The sequence below is a fragment of the Podarcis gaigeae genome (assembly GCF_964106915.1).
Source record: "Podarcis gaigeae genome assembly, chromosome: 10".
In the NCBI taxonomy this organism is placed as follows: Eukaryota; Metazoa; Chordata; class Lepidosauria; order Squamata; family Lacertidae; genus Podarcis; species Podarcis gaigeae.
The window spans coordinates 6,221,324-6,240,620 of NC_139686.1; the positions used below are offsets into that span (position 1 = coordinate 6,221,324).

General features: G+C 49.0%; 1 protein-coding gene across 1 annotated transcript in view; it reads right to left on the reverse strand.

Moving 5' to 3' along the window:
* Positions 1-19,297, reverse strand: part of LOC310825827 (uncharacterized protein) — a 168,978-nt gene that overhangs the window by 59,186 nt on the left and 90,495 nt on the right. Inside the window, exons 47-54 of the mRNA XM_083699648.1 lie at positions 16,491-16,535; positions 14,921-14,956; positions 13,551-13,586; positions 13,322-13,381; positions 11,263-11,388; positions 4,048-4,119; positions 2,653-2,688; positions 2,483-2,542 (exon numbers count right to left, since the gene is read on the reverse strand). Of these exons, the coding sequence (XP_083555774.1) occupies positions 2,483-2,542; positions 2,653-2,688; positions 4,048-4,119; positions 11,263-11,388; positions 13,322-13,381; positions 13,551-13,586; positions 14,921-14,956; positions 16,491-16,535 (471 nt within the window). The remainder of the gene's footprint in view (positions 1-2,482; positions 2,543-2,652; positions 2,689-4,047; positions 4,120-11,262; positions 11,389-13,321; positions 13,382-13,550; positions 13,587-14,920; positions 14,957-16,490; positions 16,536-19,297) is intronic.

Sequence of the window (19,297 nt, forward strand, 5' to 3'; positions counted from 1 at the left end):
AGCCAATATGGGTATTAACAGAAGGTTATTACTTCTGATGATTAAACTTCATGAGAACAATACCCTTCAGATAAGACACAAGGTATCCAAAATCCACATTCCAGTCCTGCAATTTCCACACACCTGTAACTTTTCCCCTTAGGTGCATGGATCCAGCCATAAAATCTGCCTAGAATTCATCTGGGCGCACCTTTCTTTTCCCCATTAGCCTTTACTGTGCCATTTACAAGCTAAGTGTCAAGAGAGGGCCAGATGTTTGCTTGTACGTTTCAAATACTTGCACCTGGCTTTGTGTCGACTGCTTAGCAGCTTTGCTCTGAGCAAAGACTTGGGCGGGGGGAACTTAGTTCTTCATGCATATTTCAATGAAGTTCAGGGCTAAATTATGAGGTACGTTTGAGGGAACTGGGTTCTGTTTAGCCTGGACAAGAGAACACTGAGACTTGCTATGATAGCCATCTTCAAACATAGCATCTGAAGGGTTGTCACTGTTAGAATTCCTGCTCCGTGATTGCAGTCATAGGATTGTTGTCTTTCACATGACGGTATATGTTTTGACTCCACAGAGTGGGAAGTGACGGAGACAGGATGTTTGTGTTACTGTGTTCCTTGAAGTGGGACTATTGTCCTTTGTTCTTTTTCTCTTTGCTGTCTGATGCTAGAGAGAGAGGGAGCCATGTTGCAGTGCTCCGTGTGTGTGTATATGTAAATAAAGTTGATTAGCCAAAATGCTGAGTTGCTGAGGTCTGTTACGCAACTGCGCAAACTCTGCGGAACCCTAAGTGTGCCAGTGTTGGTTGGCATCGGTCGCTGTGATGTTCGGGCTGAAGAAAGCTTTTGAAGCACCCAAATGATCGACCAGGAGGGAGAGAACATGCCAGTCGGGCATGTGTCTCTGCCAGGGTCCTACTCGAGTGTAGGCTGAACTCCTGACAGTCACATGGAAGATGGAGGAAGCCTGCTTTCTGCTGCTCCGAAGGGGAGGACACGAACTGATGGGTTCAAAATTACGAGAAAAGAGATTCCAACTAAACATCAGGAAGAACTTTCTGGAAACGTGCAGTGTGTATGTCTGTGTGGCCAGAACCACAGCATACATTTAAATCACACCTGACGCCCATTTAAAGCAAATGAGTTCTCCCAAATAATCCTGGGGTTAAGGGTGCTTGGGATGGTAGCTCTATGAGTAGCTCTATGAGTAAGAAACTACAATTCCCATCCTGCGGTTTAAACTGGGTGTGCTTTAAATATATTCTATAGTAAGTGGCCTCGATCTGGTGGAATGCTCTGTCCCAAGAGACTAGGGCCCTGCGGGACTTGACATCTTTCCACAGGGCCTGCAAGACAGAGCTGTTCCACCAGGCCTTTGGCCAAGGCACAGTCTGACCCCCTCTCTCCTTCGGTAATCCTCACAGAACTCTAGCCCAATGGTTGCCATTAATTTGATTCCGAACTGATTTTCGAATGTATTTCAATTAATTGACTGTGTGATTTTATGTACACTGTGCTATTTTGACTGTTGTTAGCTGCTCTGAGCCCAGCTGAGGGCGGGATATAAATAAATTTTTTTTATTATTATTATAAGCGCTGTTTGACAGCAGAACGCACTCCCTCATAAGGTGGTGAACTCTTCTCCATTGGAGGTTTTTAAACTGAGTTTCGATTGCCATCTGTCAGGGATTATTTTGCTGTGATTCCCACATTGCTGAGTGGGGTGTGTATGTGTCATTCTATTGCAGTTTAATTACCTTTGTCTATTACCTTGCATCTTTTTAACTATCTGTGTTTTATACGTGTTTGTTTTAATTTTTCTGAGCTGCCTTGAGTCCTGATTCTGGGGAAAATAATGATGATGATGATGATAACTATAATCAAAGCGGGGACGCGGTTGGCGTTGTGGTCTAAAACCACTGAGCCTCTTGGGCTTGTTGATTGGAAGGTTGGCGGTTCGAATCCCTGCGAAACGGAGGGCTCCCATTGCTCGGTCCCTGCTCCTGCCCACCTAGCAGTTCGAAAGCACGTCAAAAAGTGTGAGTAGATAAATAGGTACCGCTCTGGCGGGAAGGGGACGCGGTGTGGTGCTGTGGGTTAAACCACAGAGCCTAGGACTTGCCGATCAGAAGGTCGGCGGTTCAAATCCCCGCGACAGGGTGAGCTCCCATTGCTCGGTCCCTGCTCCTGCCAACCTAGCAGTTTGAAAGCACGCAAAGTGCAAGTAGATAAATAGGTACCGCTCCGGCGGGAAGGTAAATGGCGCTTCCGTGCGCTGCTCTGGTTTTGCCAGAAGCGGCTTAGTCATGCTGGCCATGTGACCTAGGAAAACTGTCTGCGGACAAATGCCGGCTCCCTCGGCCTGTAAAGCAAGATAGCGCCACAACCCCAGAGTTGTCTGTGACTGGGGTACTTTACCTTTACCTTTATAATCAAAGCAGAAGCTTCTGTGAAAAGAACCACTAGTGATGGAACCACTAGGCAATCCTACCTGAGGTCCAGGAAGCCCCCGTTGTCCCCTTGGACCCAGTTTGCCAAGGCCGGCCTCACCCTGGAAAACAAACAGAAACCAGGGGGTTGCAATAAAAACAAGAACGAAAACAAACCAATAGCCCCCCTGCCCCCAGCTGTATGGATATCCTGGACTGAGGGATGACTCACCTTGCTGCCCTTGATCCCAGGGACACCAGGAATCCCCTGAGAAGCAAAAAAGAGTTGGGGGAAATAGATGAAAAAACCTTTTTCCTTATCAAGACAAGGAACTCTGTTGTTCGTATTTGTAATGCAGTGGGGTTTAACTAGACACCCAAATACACAGAGTTTGTTTGTTTGTTTGTTCCCTACATTTGTTTGACAACTTTTCCTTAAGGCAGCATACATAGTTCTTCCCTAATAATAATAATAATAATAATAATAATAATAATTTACTTATACCACGCCCATCTGGCTGGGTTCCCCCAGCCACTCTGGGTGGCTTCTAACTGAACATTAAAATTGGTTTTGGAAAACTGTTACAATGATATACACTGAAATTCAGCCAGGGGGATTTGAGGAAGTCACTCAACAATGTTACTAAGACTGGATTAAGTACAATTAAGAGGTATGTTTATTTGTTTAAAATTTTTGGAAAATCAATTTTTTAAAATTTGGAAAAAAATATTAAAATACAATAGTCTATTAAACATTAAAAGCTTCCCTAAAGAGGTCTGCTTCAGATGTCTTCTAAAAGTCTGGCAGTTGTTTTTCTCTTTGACATCTGGTGGAAGGGCGTTCCACAGGGCAGGTGCCACCACCGAGAAGGCCCTCTGCTTGGTTCCCTGTAACTTGGCTTCTCACAGTGAGGGAACCGCCAGAAGGCCCTCGGCGCTGGACCTCAGTGTCCGGGCAGAACGATGGGGGTGGAGACGCTCCTTCAGGTCTACTGGAAAACAACCCATGAACGCTCTGCCAGTGATCAGGTTCAGTGTCTTGGGCTGAATTCCCCCCAGTTGCACCACATAGGACTAAGAGTTCCTCTGAGAGACCATCTGGACACAAAGGCCTTCTACTACGTCAAGACATTTGGCCCATCGGTATCAGGAGGAGGAACATGTTGAAGATGTTGCTGGACTCCAACTCCCATCAGCCATGGTCACTATGGCCAGCAGCCAGAGATGATGGGAGTTGTAGTCCATATCTGGAGGGCCAAAGTTTCCCTATCGCTGATCTTCATCTGGTGGCAGCAGATCTCCAGGGTTCAGAGGGGACATTCCCAGCCCTACCGAGAGACGCCAGGGATTGATCCTGTCACCTTCTGCAGGAAACCAAGTGCCCCGTCTCTGAGCTATGGACCTTGACCCTTCCACCAGACGTTAGGGTGGGGTGCAGGTGGTTCCCCCCTCCCAGGACACCAAGCTTGGGGGGGATTACAAAATTGAGAGGATCCATAATTGAGAAGATCCATTAGGAGGCTCCAAATTTCGGCCTTGCTCAGGGCAACATTTTATCAAAGATGACCGAAGGCCACCCCTGGTTCCACTCTCATTTCCTAGGTAAAGGTGAGACTTTTTTGAGCACCTCTTGTCCTGGGTGTCCGGGGGGTCCTATTGGTCCAGCAAACCCATTCCTTCCTCTCTTGCCGTGTTCCCCCTAAAGAGAAAGACGTTTTTAGAGAAAATGAGACGACTGCAGAACAAAAAGAAAAATGTCCAAACGGCTACCAAGATGTGGGGACCGACACTAGAATGGGCAGGGTGCCTCTCCTAAAACTAGGAGGTGTTATATATCAGAGGAGGAGGGTTCATACACCCTCCAATGCAGGGACTACCCACATGGCACCCATGGGTGCAATGGCACCCTTGAGGTCTTCCCCTGGCCCCACAAAGCTTCTGTCCCCTTAGTCACAACAGGGAGGGTGTTTACCTTTTTCCTTGCTCGAAAATTGCAAAGAGATTGTTTTAAGAATTCTAAGGTCTCGAATATAAATTTAATGTTCATTTTTTTTCTTTTCTTTTTTTTTACCAACAACCAAAACAGAAACAGTGAAAACCCCCAGGCGGCTGATACATTGGGTATACATAATCAATAATAACATATTCAAATCAACCATATGTACAATTCTATATGCCTTAACACTCCTCCTTCGACAAGGGTTATTTAACTTTTTAATTGCCCCAAATTGTTCAAACCTGCCCAAATAATTCAGTATTTTCTCAAACCAATCCTCCTCCTTCTCACTGACCTTAAACCCTTTCATTTTATGTATCTTCATAGTTAGATATTCTAAGATTATAATATTTTTCAATTTTCCCCTCCATTGGTTCACCCCTAGCTCTTCTGCATTTTTCCAATTACTCGCTATAACCTGTCTGGCTGCAATTACCATCAATTTTACCCATTTACATTCCTCTTTTGTTTCTAACTCGGTGCTACTCAGGCTAATAAGAACCATTAATTTAGATATTTCCACCTTCCTACCCACAGTTCCCAATATTTCTATACCAATCTGTTTCCAGAATTTATTAACTAACGGACAATCCCACCACATATGACTGTACGTTCCCATCACTCCACATTTCCTCCAACAATTCTTACTTCCAGATTTTATAATATGATATAACCTTACAGGTGTGTAATACCATTTTTGTACCAACTACAACCCTTGTTCCTGGGAACAAATTAAATGTTCATAAATGTACAAGGCAAATACATACATAAGTATAAAAAAAGTGTCTGAAATAGTAAGAAAAGCAATTCTGAAGTCATTTTGACTCTCCCAGTGACCTCAAATATTCCTCTGCAGTAAGGAAGGAAAATGGGGGGAGCCTCCCCATTGTCTTCTGCTTACAAATCCTGTCTTAAGGGCCTATTTGTGTATGAATAGGGTGAGCCTGTGACCTGGAGTCAGGAACTAAAAGCATTACAAAAGACTGGCCAGGCTGCCCAGGTATTGCAATCAGTGTCCATTACCAGGTATCCTGGCAAACAGGATTTCTGCTGTAGACCGCCTCCTCTGCTGTAGACTGCCTCCTTCTGTGATGTATGTATGATGTTTTAGAGCAGGCATAGGCAAACTGTGGCCCTCCAGATGTTTGTGACTACAATTCCCACCATCCCTAGCTAACAGGACCAGTGGTCAGGGATGGTGGGAATTGTAGTCCCAAACATCTGGAGGGCTGCAGTTTGCCTATGCCTGTTTTAGAGGGGTGGTCTTGGGCTACAGGGTGGGCAATTTCAAAAGTCTATAGAAGGGCTTGCGCACCATTGTTCAAGGTTCCTTCTCCCTTCTGCATGTGGTGAGTGGGGACCCTGTTGCAACAGTTTAATAAGACCAGGCTTATTAGCTGCTTTGCTTCTCAATATTCTCTGGTTGGGCTCTGTCATTTTCTTCTACCGATAGAGAACCCACTTAAGGATTCTATATGGGCTCCGGAATACCCCATAAGGGAAAAGGAGCAGTTTTTTTCTTATAACAAGATGAAGCTCTATGTGGCTCAGATTGGGAGCCTTTGAAATACAGGAAGTTGCAGATCACTGGTCCATGGAGTTCAGTAATGTCAGCACTGACTGGCAGCTGCTCTCCAGGACCTTAGACCAGGATTTCTTCCAGCCCTGCTTGGAGATGTTGTGGACTGTACCTCAGACGGTCTGGGTGCTCAGCAGGTGCCCTCCCACTGAGCTATGAGCCTTCCCTAAAATCTTGTGGGTCATAAAACAAAACAAATCGCTCCTACTGCAGTTTATTCCTGCCCTTCGCCCTCAGGTCCCAGGGCAGGTGACAAGAATGAAAAGACAGCTGCAATACCAAAACACAGTACAGTGGTACCTCGGGTTACAGACGCTTCAGGTTACAGACTCCGCTAAGCCAGAAATAGTACCTCGGGTTAAGAACTTTGCTTCAGGATGAGAACAGAAATCGTGCAGCGGTGACGCAGTGGCAGCAGGAGGCCCCATTAGCTAAAGTGGTGCTTTAGGTTAAGAACAGTTTCAGGTTAAGAACGGATCTCCGGAACGAATTAAGTACTTAACCCGAGGTACCGCTGTACTGAAAATGCTTTAAAACAACTTGAAATTTCAGAAATAAGTCAGGTCCTAAAAATGCGCCTCACCAACAGCTGCAAAGAACCACAGTGACCGCTCCCCACATTAAACAGGGGGCGCCATTTGCGTGGTTGTGCGCAGCCTCCTGGACCCTATGCGGCACCATTAGCACAGCCTTGGCTTCGCCTCCCCCCAGGTGGGATACCTGGAGGTCTCCGCCTACCTCAGCCAGTTACCCAATCCCACCTGGGGAGGTGTTGCCAAGGTGACCAGGCCAGGTAGGGGGAGGAACTACCTGCCCACACAATAGGGGGAGAATCCTACCTGGGTATCGTCAGTTGGCTCCAGAGCTTCTCCCCCCCTACCCACCCTCAGCTAAGACTTCTTTTGTAGGTTAACCTTTTTCCCGCAGGTACACAGGTGCTGCTACATCAAGGTCGCTGTTGAAGGGCTGGGAAGGAATTCCCCTGCGTTGGCAGGCTTGCCTTTCCCATAGCAAAATGTCACAATGTTGGCGGTATCAGGCCTTTGGCGGAATCCTTTAGTTTATCTTCGCTGAATGGGGGGGGGGCGTGCAGCAGTGACCCACACCCCCCTCCTCTTTGCAGCGGCGATACCAGGGTTCCCCGTTAAAGGGGTTGTTTGAGGGAGGTGTTGGCCGTACGCCTAGAGGTTGTCATTGCTCTCCCCTGCGACGGCAGCATAATAGGGGCAGGCTCTCTCTGCTTGAACATATGTTCTCCAGAGCTAGCCCGTCCCCCCCCCCACTGGATAACCCTGATGTTCCCCAGATCCCCGGCGGGGGACCGGGAGGGATAAACAGCCAATGCCTGAGCCAAGATGTACTCACATCCGAAACATAATAAAGTTGTGGCCAATTTTAATCCCACAGCACATTGACAGTTTGTGAAGCTGAGGCTCCAATACTTTGGCCACCTCATGAGAAGAGAAGACTCCCTGGAAAAGACCCTGGTGTTGGGAAAGATGGAGGGCACAAGGAGAAGGGGACGACGGAGGATGAGATGGTTGGACAGTGTTCTCGAAGCGACCAGCATGAGTTTGACCAAACTGTGGGAGGCAGTGGAAGACAGGAGTGCCTGGCGTGCTCTGGTCCAGGGGGTTACGAAGAGTCGGACACGACTAAACGACTAAACAACAACAACAACAACAGCACGTTGTCTTGAGTTGTTATTCCACACAGGGGCCGCCCAGGGTTTGGGGGACTCTGCCTGTCCACACAAAACAGCACTTCTGTAGAGACGAACTCCTCCCAAAAGCCAATCCCATTTCAACCAAAGGGTTCAAAACGTTGTGACTCTGTTCTAATCAACTGCAGGGAAGCACTATTTGATAGGAAATAAGCATATCTCATTCTGCAAAACGCAGCCCAGATGCATTCCTTGAACCTGCAGCCGCATGGACCAAGAAACCACAGTCGCATGGAGCAAAACAGCTCTCTAAGTGTCAGGGAACAGAAGCAGCTGAGGAACAAAGCAACCTCGGCAGCAAAGCTCGAAAACGATTATCCTGCCTGTGTCACCGTGAAACAGCCCATTAGGTGTCTACTCATACAAGTGATGTCCTCTCAACACTATGGACACCCAGTCCAGGTCACAGTGACACAACGATTTGCAAGAGGGATTGCAGATGTCTGAGCTCCCTGCTTTTTAAAGGGGAAAGTCTGGGCGGGGGAGCGGTGGAAATGACAGGGGCTAGGAAGGTAATCGCAGCGTTTTGGTGAATCCCAGAGCGGTGACTTTGATGTGACTCACTCATAGGCACCGAGGCCAGAAGGACTTTCTCCCCCACCCAAAAGTGAGAACCGCAACCTAGCCTTTGCAGAAAACCTGATGACGAGTCTTAGAGCACCTTAGAAACCAATGCATATACTGTGTTTTTCGCTTTATAAGACCCACCTGACCATAAGACGCGCCTAGTTTTTAGAGGAGGAAAACAAGGGAAAAAAATATTCTGAATGAAACAGTGCATGTATGATTTTTGTGGTTCATGCTGTGGCTACAGGCATGATATGTAATTTGACGGTGAGTTTGGGGTAGCCCAGTGCAAAAATCCTGAGAATCCATGTGGACCCGTGCTTTGTAACCACGTTTTTGCGCCATTGCGGCCCCACACAATGGGGGGGGGGAAGCTTGCAAATGATCTCCTAATACATTTTTGATTTCACCAGCCCACAAGATCAAATCAGTATTGTTTTGAGCAGTGATAATTTTAGGTTATATGTTAGTGACTAAGGTTTAATATATATATATAGTTAACTGTTGCTATATCTGTATTAGGGACGCGGGTGGCGCTGTGGGTTAAACCACAGAGCCTAGGGCTTGCTGATCGGAAGGTTGGCGGTTCAAATCCCCGTGACGGGGTGAGCTCCCGTTGTTCGGTCCCAGCTCCTGCCAACCTAGCAGTTCGAAAGCACATCAAAGTGCAAGTGGATAAATAGATACCTGTTACACCTAATTGCAAATTCAAATGTATCCCTATCATGTTTTAAGACTTCCTTGATATTGTATGTGGGCTGGAACTGGTCTGTGACTGAAATAATAAATTCATTCATTCATTCTGAGCGGTTGTCGCAGGGCCAGGAAAATGTGTGGGGCCTCCTCTGCCTGTTTGGTAATCTGGCACTGCCACTCTGTGCTACAAAGATGTCCGCAAACATGACATGGAAGTTGGCAACACCAACTCCACCATGTGGGAATACTTTGCAGACGACCGCAGTGCCTGGAGACAGACAATCAGGTTGTGAATCCACAGCGGTGGCCAGAGGAGGAATGACAGCTGGGAGGAGCGCAGAGAGAAGAAAAGCCCTGGTGCATTTGCAGCAGCACAACCAGACGCCTTCTTCTGCCCCAGCTGCAACAAAACATATCTCTCCTGTGTAGGTCTCTACAGCCACAGCAGGCGCTGTGATTCTCCAATGGTTTGGCTTCACCCTCAGAGCTGCTCTCCTCCATTGTCTCTCGAGACAGACGGGTGCCGCCAACAACAATATGTGTTAGAGTCCAGCCCATGGGTCAGCAAACTAAGGCCTGGGGACCAGATCCGGCCCAATTGCCTTCTGCATCCGGCCCGCAGACAGTCCAGGAATCACCACGTGGATCGGCATGGGGATTCTGATCATTTGGGCTGCGCCATTCCCCCACCACCACCACGGTGGTGCCTCTTCCCTCCCTCCCTCCCTCCCTCCCTCCCTCCTCCTGGCTTCTCCCTGCCCTGCCTAGAGGAGGAAGGGGACTGGGCTTTGTTGAGCCACAGTTGGCTGAGCGCCATTTTAAGCAGCCCCTCTCCAGAGCCAGCCCTTTCGCGCCGCTCATCATCCCTCCGCCGCTGCCACTGCCAGCCCCTGCCACTTGCAAGGCACAGGTTATCAGTCCCCGGGGCTCGTCAGGTGATGTGGAGACGAAGGGAGGGGAGAGTCGATGTGGAGGGATAGTCCAGCCCCCCACAAGGTCTGAGGGACAGTGGATTGGCCCCCTGCGGAAAAAGTTTGCTGACCCCTGGTCCAGCCATTCCCAAACAATTTCCGGTCGCCGCTCACTTGGTTCCATAAACTCATCCCTAGTGCCCACTAACCTAACTTATAAAAAGCATTACAGTGGTACCTCGGGTTAAGTACTTAATTCGTTCTGGAGGTCTGTTCTTAACCTGAAACTGTTCTTAACCTGAAGCACCACTTTAGCTAAAGGGGCCTCCCGCTGCTACCGCACCGCCAGAGCACGATTTCTGTTCTCATCCTGAAGCAAAGTTCTTAACCCGAGGTACTATTTCTGGGTTAGCGGAGTCCGTAACCTGAAGTGTATGTAACCTGAAGCGTCTGTAACTCGAGGTACCACTGTACTCAGAATGGTGGTTTGCACAATCCACTGAATGAGTGTAACACGTCAAATCCAAAGCAGTAACAATTAGTTGGAGATTTATTCGAAACCCAATTGAAACTACATCAACAAAATGGATGACCGTGACACCAGCTTTTCGAAGCCTGATTGCCATGCACACCTCCAACATCCCCTGGCACCCCCTTGCCTCTTAGCGCCCCCCCCCGGTAATCTCACTGACCCCCCAGGGGATGCTACCATTCACTTCAAGAACCACTGTGTTAGGGGATTAGCCTTATCATGGGGCAGCTGAAATCATAGAACTGTGAAGTTAGAAGGGACCTTGAGGATCATCTAGTCCAACCCCCTACAAAGCAGGAATAGGCAGCTGTCCTATATGGGGATCGAACCTGAAATCATGGCGTTATCAGCACCACGCTGTAACCTACTGAGCTCTCGCCCTTGAACCAGAAGCAGAGGCACGTCTGGAAAACCTGGCTTCCAATTTCGGCTCCCTAGAAATCTAATAAATACGGTAATGTTCATGTTGATCAACTAATAATGGCTCTATAAAGCTTGTCCTACTGTGAAGTTAAGAACGCTGACCTAGAAACTGCCTGTTGGAGTAGCTGGGCCTTTGCTCTGCTCCATCAGGGTTCTCCCGATGTTCCCAGGAGCAGCCAAGGCTTGATTTATACGGCAATTCTGATGGAGAGGATATTAAAAGGCAGAGCATCATGGCGCTTAGTTTTGACTGTTCATCTCAAGAGTTCCGGAGGGTCCCTTTCAGCAGCTTATGAAGTAGCTTTGAGAAGCTTGGAGGCGCTTCTGTAATCCACCTCTGCTCCCTGCGTTTGAGTCAGTTCCCTGAATCGCTTGGCCACTGGGCTGTCGCCACACCCAACTGTTGATCACCTACCTTTTGCCCTGGAATTCCAGGTGGGCCTGGGGCACCTCTCTCCCCCTGCGACCCAGGGGTCCCGGGGTTGCCACGGATACCCTGGATGCCTTGTGCCCCTGGAGGTCCTGGGACTCCGGGCTCACCCTAGCGAGAAGACACCATATTGTCCCGTCACAAGATGAGCACATGTTTTTATAGTATGATCGTGATGAATTATCAGTCGCTTTGTACAACAACAACAACAACAATATAATTTGTTATTTGTACCCTGCCCATCTGGTTGGATTTCCCCAGCCTCTCTGGGCGGCTTCCAACAAAGATTTAAATGTATTAAATACATTTAAATGTATTTATAATGCCACACATTAAAAACTTCCCTGAACAGGGCTGCCTTCAGATGTCTTCTAAAAGTCTGGTAGTTGTTGTTCTCTTTGACATCTGGTGGGAGGGTGTTCCACAGGGCGGGGGGCCACTACTGAGAAGACCCTCTGCCTGGTTCCCTGTAGCTTTGCTTCTCACAGTGAGGGAACCACCAGAAGGTCCTTGGCACTGGACCTCAGAGTCTGGGCAGAACGATGGAGGTGGAGACGCTCCTTCAGATATACTGGACCGAGGCCGTTTAGGGCTTTCAAGGTCAGCACCAACACTTTGAATTGTGCTCGGAAACGTACTGGAAACAATAAGCGACTTGACAAGGTGGAATACAAGAAGTAAATAGCAATTTGGACCTAGAATCATAGAATTGTAGATTTGGAATGGACCCCAAGGATCATCAATGCAAGAATATGCAGTTGTCTGATAGAACCTGCAACGTTGGCATTATCACAGCACCACATGCTAAGCAACTGAGCTAACCTAGATATTTCTTTTATAGCAGTGGGCATTGCAAAGCACCTAGCATGTTCGCCCAATGAGGGCAAGTCCTACACATCCCTCCTAGAAGATGTCAGGGACTAGCTGGGTGAAGAAGAGTGGTGGGAGGTAAGAGCTAGGGAACCCTCAAGGGAAACGCCAGAGGAGGAAGGCTCAGAGCCCAGGGATTGGTGGTGGGACACAGAGGAGAGTTCGGAGGGAGAAGATTGGGAGGAGGTGGTGTTGGAAGCTGAAGGGGCAACAGGTTTTACTGAGCAGGAAGAGCCTGTGACAGAGAGCAGTTCAGACTCTGAGGCTGAAGCAGTGCAGAGGGGGTCACAAGGCTGCTGGAGAATTCAAAGAGTCTGCCTCTCCTGCTGTAAGAAGCTCCTTCTTGGTCTCCAAGAACATGGAGAGTAATCAGGAGAGCTGAACGGAGGTCAGAGGTGCACAGATGCAGTTTGAGACTGCTTGGGAGAGGTGGAGCCTTAGCAGGGGCGGAAGACAGGGACCTTCAGATCTAGCAACTGCCCTACAGGGGGAAGACCCACCGAAAGCGTTGCCGAGTTGTTTGCTGTTTCCTTGACAAAGAGTTAACTTCGCTGACAACTGACTCTGCTTCTTCTTCTGACTCCAGCCTTGACAGATAACCACCATAGGAAGCAACATTAATGAACCAATGGCCTAGGTGAACAAAAAGGCCTTAGCCTGGCAGCTAAGGAAGGCCCCAGACGGGTCTCCCCAAGGAGAGCATTCCACAGTGGGGCCACCACCAAAAAGGCTTGCTCTCATGTGGTCAACCTTCACTCCTTCCTCAGGGAAGGTCTTCTGATGAAGACTGCAGGGTCAGAGTTGGCTTGTATGGGGAGAGGTGGCCCTTTGGGTTTTGTGGTCCTCCTGATACATTTCCATCTCTTTGTAGCCTTCAGCTCCCTCAACTGGAAGGGAGGCCAGTTTCACTTTCCACCCTGATGGTCTACTTCAGGCCAGTCTGTTTCTCCTCTATAAAGAGTGGGAAACCTGTAGCTCTCTGGACACTGGACTATAGCTCCCTTTGTCCCTGACCGTGGGCTATGCTGTCTGCGGATGCTGTGAATAGGAGTCTAGCAGCACCTGGAAGGTTAAACATTTCCCACTACTGTCCTCTATAAAGGACTAGTTGGCTGTTCAGAGAAATAAACGAAGTCTCAATATGGAGATGGAGCAGGAAAATTGCAGAACTTGCCTTGTGCCCAGGAGGTCCAGCCTGACCAACAGGTCCCCGGTAGCCAATGCCTGGCTCTCCCTTTAGAAAACAGAGCAAATAAGAGAGAAGTGAATCCCAACCACACAGCATAATACACAGGTTCACATGATGCCAATAATCTGTGACTCAAATTGCAAGCAACTCTGCAAATGGAAGATGAGTTGCTCGTTCTGGGCGGCCCCTGATCCCAGCAAAGCCATTCCTTTACCTTTTGACCCACTTCTCCTTCTTCGCCTCTGGCGCCCTGGTAGAGACAAGAGCAAAAGGTAAGTTTCAAGTCCTCTTGATGCCATGAAACACCCTGGATATGTTTGGGCAATAACTGATACAGGCTTAGGGGTAAAGGTAAAGGGACCCCTGACCATTAGGTCCAGTCCTGACCAACTCTGGGGTTGCGGCGCTCATCTCGCTTTACTGGCCGAGGAAGCCGGCGTACAGCTTCCTGGTCATGTGGCCAGCAAGACTAAGCCGCTTCTGGCAAACCAGAGCAGCGCACGGAAACGCCGTTTACCTTCCCGCCGGAGTGGTACCTATTTATCTACTCGCACTTTGACGTGCTTTTGAACTGCTAGGTTGGCAGGAGCAGGGACCGAGCAACGGGAGCTCACCCCGTCACGTGGATTCGAACCGCCAACCTTCTGATCGGCAAGCCCTAGGCTCTGCGGTTTAACCCACAGCGCCACCCGCATCCCGATACAGGCTTAGGGGTGTGTGTGTATTCAAGCTGTAGTGCCTCTGCTCTGATCTAGCAAGGTTTTTCTTGCATCCGTATCCGAGTATGTGCTGTGTGGCTTGCCTGGGCTTCCTGAAGTCAAGCTGTCCAGCGACAGTTGCCTGCAACTCTATGTAAACTCTAGTTTTGGGCCCTGAACTGGGGTATCCAGTTGCTACTGCTGGGCAGAACTGGAAGCGCTGTCAAAGATCTCCCAGCCTGTAAGAATGTCTGGACTCTCCTTCCTTTGATGTTTGTAAGCAGAGGTTAGATGGCCATCTATCATGGATGCTTTAGCTGAGATTCCTGCATTGCAAGGGGTTATTGGGTTATTGGGATCTCCCGAAACTCCTGAGGGGCAGTTCCTCTTCCAGCGGTGGGAAAAGCCACACCTCCAGTGGAGAAGAGAGGAAAGGGGCCAGCCAAGCGAGGAAAGGGCTGGAGGATGCTGCCAACGCACGCCACTTCCGTCGCCCAGCTTGCACAGAGGGGTGAAATGCAAGGAGAGGAGGAGGAGGCTTGGGGTGCCGAAGTTCTTACGTTGGGGGAGAAGCCGGAAGGGGCCACTCCCGGATTCTGCAAGTGACTAAGATGGACATGAACTTTGTGTATCTGCACTGTAAATAGTTTCCACAATAAAACCTGTGAAAGACAGGTCGGAGTCCTGCCTGGTTACTCACGAGGAACCACCACACAGCATCTGACATGTACATTGTAGTTTTTTATTTTGATTTTATTCTGTGAACTGCCCGGAGACCTCCAGATATAGTGTGGTATATAAATTCAATTGATGATGATGATGATGATGATGAAGCTGACCCTTTGGTCTCTTCCAACTTTATGATTCTATGACCTTTGCTGCTTACCTTCTCCCCTGGCTCTCCTGGCTCTCCTGGTTCCCCCTGTAAGGGAAAGAGAGAGAGAGAGAGAGAGAGCTCACTGTACCCTTAGGCTCAGACCCTGATGCTTACATGCTTTCCATCGCAAAGCAAATATTTTGGACAGCCCCTTTCCATGTGCTCCCCTTGCACAAATGCAGAGATCAGTGCGTGTCCTTTGACTGCTCCTCTTGGCCAAAGCCTCTCCAAGCTGTGCCAGTTCTCAACGTCCAACAGTGCAACGGCCCTCCCCATTTCTCCTTCCTTCTCAATGCAAGACTGGGAAACACATGGCCCATCAGATGTTGCCAGACCCTTGATTGAAACTCTAGAAAGGTACTGATAGTCTCAGTGAAGACAACAGTGAGCCACGTGGGCCAACAGTTTGAGTCAGTATAATGCAGCCTTGCAAAGCCACTTCCGCCCTGCAGAGGAGGTTGGATTGTGGGCGTCACAGCCCAGCTCCCGCCCAATTGGGGGAAGCCCCGACGGTGTCACCCCCTGGCCAGCCAATCGGCTGGTTCTGGGGGCGTGGCCTGTCCTATTTAACACAGGCTCTTTTGCCGCTTACCAGCTGTTCCTGTTTCCCACCCTCCTGCCCTATAAGGTTTCCGTTCCTTGACCTTGCTATGGACCTTGGTTGGTCGCCGTTGAGGGGCCTGGTAGGAATTTATCCACTTGGCAAATTGGCACCAGCCACTTGGTTTTCGCCTACCTCATAGCAAATCATTACAACTTTCTTGGCATTGGCGGTTAGGCATTGGTATTTGGATTTAATTTGAGCTTGGATTTGATATCCCGCTTTATCACTACCCTAAGGAGTCTTAAAGTGGCTAACAATCTCCTTTCCCTTCCTCCACCACAACAAACACCCTGTGAGGTGAGTGGGGCTGAGAGACTTCAGAGAAGTGTGACTGGCCCAAGGTCACCCAGCAGCTGCATGTGGAGGAGCGGGGAAGCGAACCCGGTTCACCAGATTACGAGTCCACCGCTCTTAACCACTACACCACACTGGCTCTCATGGTATTGTTTTGTAGATGGAAGAGGGGAGGAAGTGCCATCACCTCCCGTGCATATTAAAGGTTCCAGGGGGCGTGGCCCTGTCTGAAGCCTATGGAGGTGAGGGCCTAAAGCACGCCCCCTACCGATTACCCCAGGGGAGTCCCTAGTTGATGTGCATCAGCAGGACTCCCCCTACTGGTGGTTAACCCTTACTGGACTTCAAGCGGACGGGCTGAAGCCAGATATAGTCAGTTAGGACCAATGCCTAAGCCAGTACTGCTCATCACCTGTAACCAATAAAGTTGTGGCCTTATTTAGCCCATTAACCTTAATAATTGTGTCATGTGTCTTTATTTCCACTGGGGTGGGGGGTGGGAACTCGCCACGCAAGGAGATCCACTAGGAAATGGGGTGGGGGTGGGGGTAAGGAATTGAAGGGAGCATCTAGAATCCTGAAATCCAGCTTTCCATAGTAGTGCAACGTTTTGCCGCAAGCCCCAATTGTCGCACACGCACACATGTGCGCAGATGTTGCAGCTCATGCAAAGAAACTGACCTGTTCTCCTTTGCTGCCTTGGCTTCCAGGTGCCCCCTTTTCTCCCTGAAAAAAACAGAATTAAAGAGAAAAAGAAACCTCGTCGTTTCCAAGCACAGTCCAGCTATGTGGAATTTTGCAGGTGCCTCTTGGGCTGCTGGCGTGATTGCGGCTGGATCTCTAAGAGCACGGTAGCGGATTTCCTCCTCCATTTGGAAAAGGCAACGTTCCTCCAGGAAGCAGAGGGCAAAAGGTAATGAAAAAATACCGTATTTTCAGCTCTATAAGACGCACTTTCCCCCTCCTAACAAGTAAGGGGAAATGTGTGTGCGTCTTATGGAGTGAATGCAGGTGGGAGGCTCTGCTCAGCGCTCCCTTTAAAGAGCCGCGTGGAGCGTGTGTGCGGCTCTTCGGGGCTTTTCCCTGAGGAGAAGGGCTGCCCTTCTCCCTCCTTGGTAAAAGCCCCCAAGAGCCACACACACACTCTGCGCGCTCTTTAAAGGGAGTGCGGGTCTTGGGGGAGCCTTAGCTGCGCGCAGCCTCTCGCGAGCAGGGGATGAAGGCTCCCCCTGCCCGGGAGAGGCTGCGCAAGAAGCCAGGACAGCCAGCGGGACTGCAGGGATCCCACTGGTCAGTGGCGTAGCGTGGGTTGTCAGCACCCGGGACAAGGCAAGTAATTTGCGCCCCCTAACCCGTAGATTTTAGTAGGGGCAGAGAGCTGCGAGTGCGAGCGCACCCCCCCCCCGATGTTGCGCCCGGTGCGGCCGGCCCCCTCTGCACCCCCCACGCTACGCCACTGCCGCTGGTTGTCCTGGTTTCTTGTTTAGCCGCGCGAAGCCTCTGCAGGACACAGGGAGCCTTCATCCCCGTGCCCTGCGGAGGCTTTGCGGGGCTATCCAAAAGCCAGAACAGCAAGAGGGAGTGCTGCACAGGGGAGCCTTCATCCCGCTGCCCTGCGGAGGTGTCACACGGCTATCCCTGGCTTTTGCAGGAGGGACAGAGTCGTACGCTCTGTCCCTTCCCCCACCTCCCAGAAAAGCCCCCCAAGAGCAGCGCTCCCTTTAAAGAGCGCACGGCTCTTGCGGGAGGTGGAGGGAAAGCCAGGAGGGCAAGAGGAGCGCTCCCTTTTCGCTCAGGATGCTTTGTGTTGCCTTTTTATTTCTTGTTTTCCTCCCCTAAAAACTAGGTGTGTCTTATAGAGCGAAAAATACGGTATATCAAGGCAGCAGGGCTTTCTTGCTGGTGGTTGTCCCTGGAATCTCACTGACTGCGCACAGGAGGATTTGCAAGCCAACCCAGATTTTGCAGGTGATTTAGGAACATAGGGAGAAGCCCTGAAGGAGCGTCTCCACCCCCATCGTTCTGCCCGGACGCCGACGTCCAGCGCCGAGGGCCTTCTGGCAGTTCCCTCATTGCGAGAAGCAAAGCTACAGGGAACCAGGCAGAGGGCCTTCTCGGTAGTGGCGCCTGCCCTGTGGAACACCCTCCCATCAGATGTCAAAGAGATAAACAACTACCTGACATTCAGAAGACATCTTGAGGCAGCCCTGTTCAGGGAAGTTTTTAATATGTAATGCTGTACTGTTTTTAACACTTGATTGGGAGCCGCCCAGAGTGGCTGGGGAAACCCAGCCAGATGGGAGGGGTACAAATAATAAATTATTATTATTATTATTATTATTATTATTATTATTATTATGCCTTATCCTCCCTCAGACCGTTGTTTCATCTAGCTCAGTACAGTGGTACCTTGGGTTACATACGCTTCAGGTTACAGACTCCGCTAACCCAGAAATAGTGCTTCAGGTTAAGTGCTTCAGGATGAGAACAGAAATCCTGCTCCGGCGGCACGGCAGCAGCGGGAGGCCCCATTAGCTAAAGTGGTGCTTCAGGTTAAGAACACTTTCAGGTTCAGTACGGACCCCGGAACGAATTAAGTACTTAACCCGAGGTACCACTGTACTGGCTACACTGACTGGAAGCTACTCTCCAGGGTTTCAGAAAGGGGCTATTCCCAGTCTGACCTGGAGATATCGGGGACTGAACCTAGAACCTTCTCCATGGAAGGCTGATTCTCTGCCACTCAGCTACAGCTGTCCTGTGACTTCCCTGCCACTGTTCTTATTAGTGACATTATTAGTGTCCCAAGAGACCATGTGGCCTAGCTGTGCTGTCAAAGGAGGGCCATCTATTAGGAACTATTAATGCTGGCTGTTGGCTCAAAGGTCCCCAAAGCGAAAGCGCTGCATGATTGACAATTGTCTTTGCGGTATAATAACGTCTGGAATCTCGCGATATCTGAGACAGTAACACGCAATTTAGCAATCTCAGAAGGATCTGAAGACTCTGAATGTTTCTATCTTGGGTTCTTTTCACCAGTTATTCTCTTATGCTACTAGAAAGGATCTGCAATAATGTGCAACGTTTGAACCTCATAATTCTGAATGAAATTGTTCTGTTCCATTGTTCTGCTGCATGCTTTGATGTATATCTTGGGATGCAATGGCCTTTTAGTAATTCTAGATTTATTTTATTTATTTATTTATTTATTTATTTATTTATTTATTTTGCTTTATTAACCGTAGTTACATCCATACATCAAAGACATTTTGTAGTCTGTAGATCAAAAATAAAAATTCCAACAAAGAAGTATATATCTTCATAAATTTAACTTCCTGTCCTTCTCAACATCTTTTCACTCTAATAAACCTATTACCTAAACTTATCAGCAAAATCATGATAAAATATTAATATGCATCTATGTATATACATATATCTATTTAACCCATGTAACCTTTATTTGCAGAGCTTATTCAAAAGCTGCTACC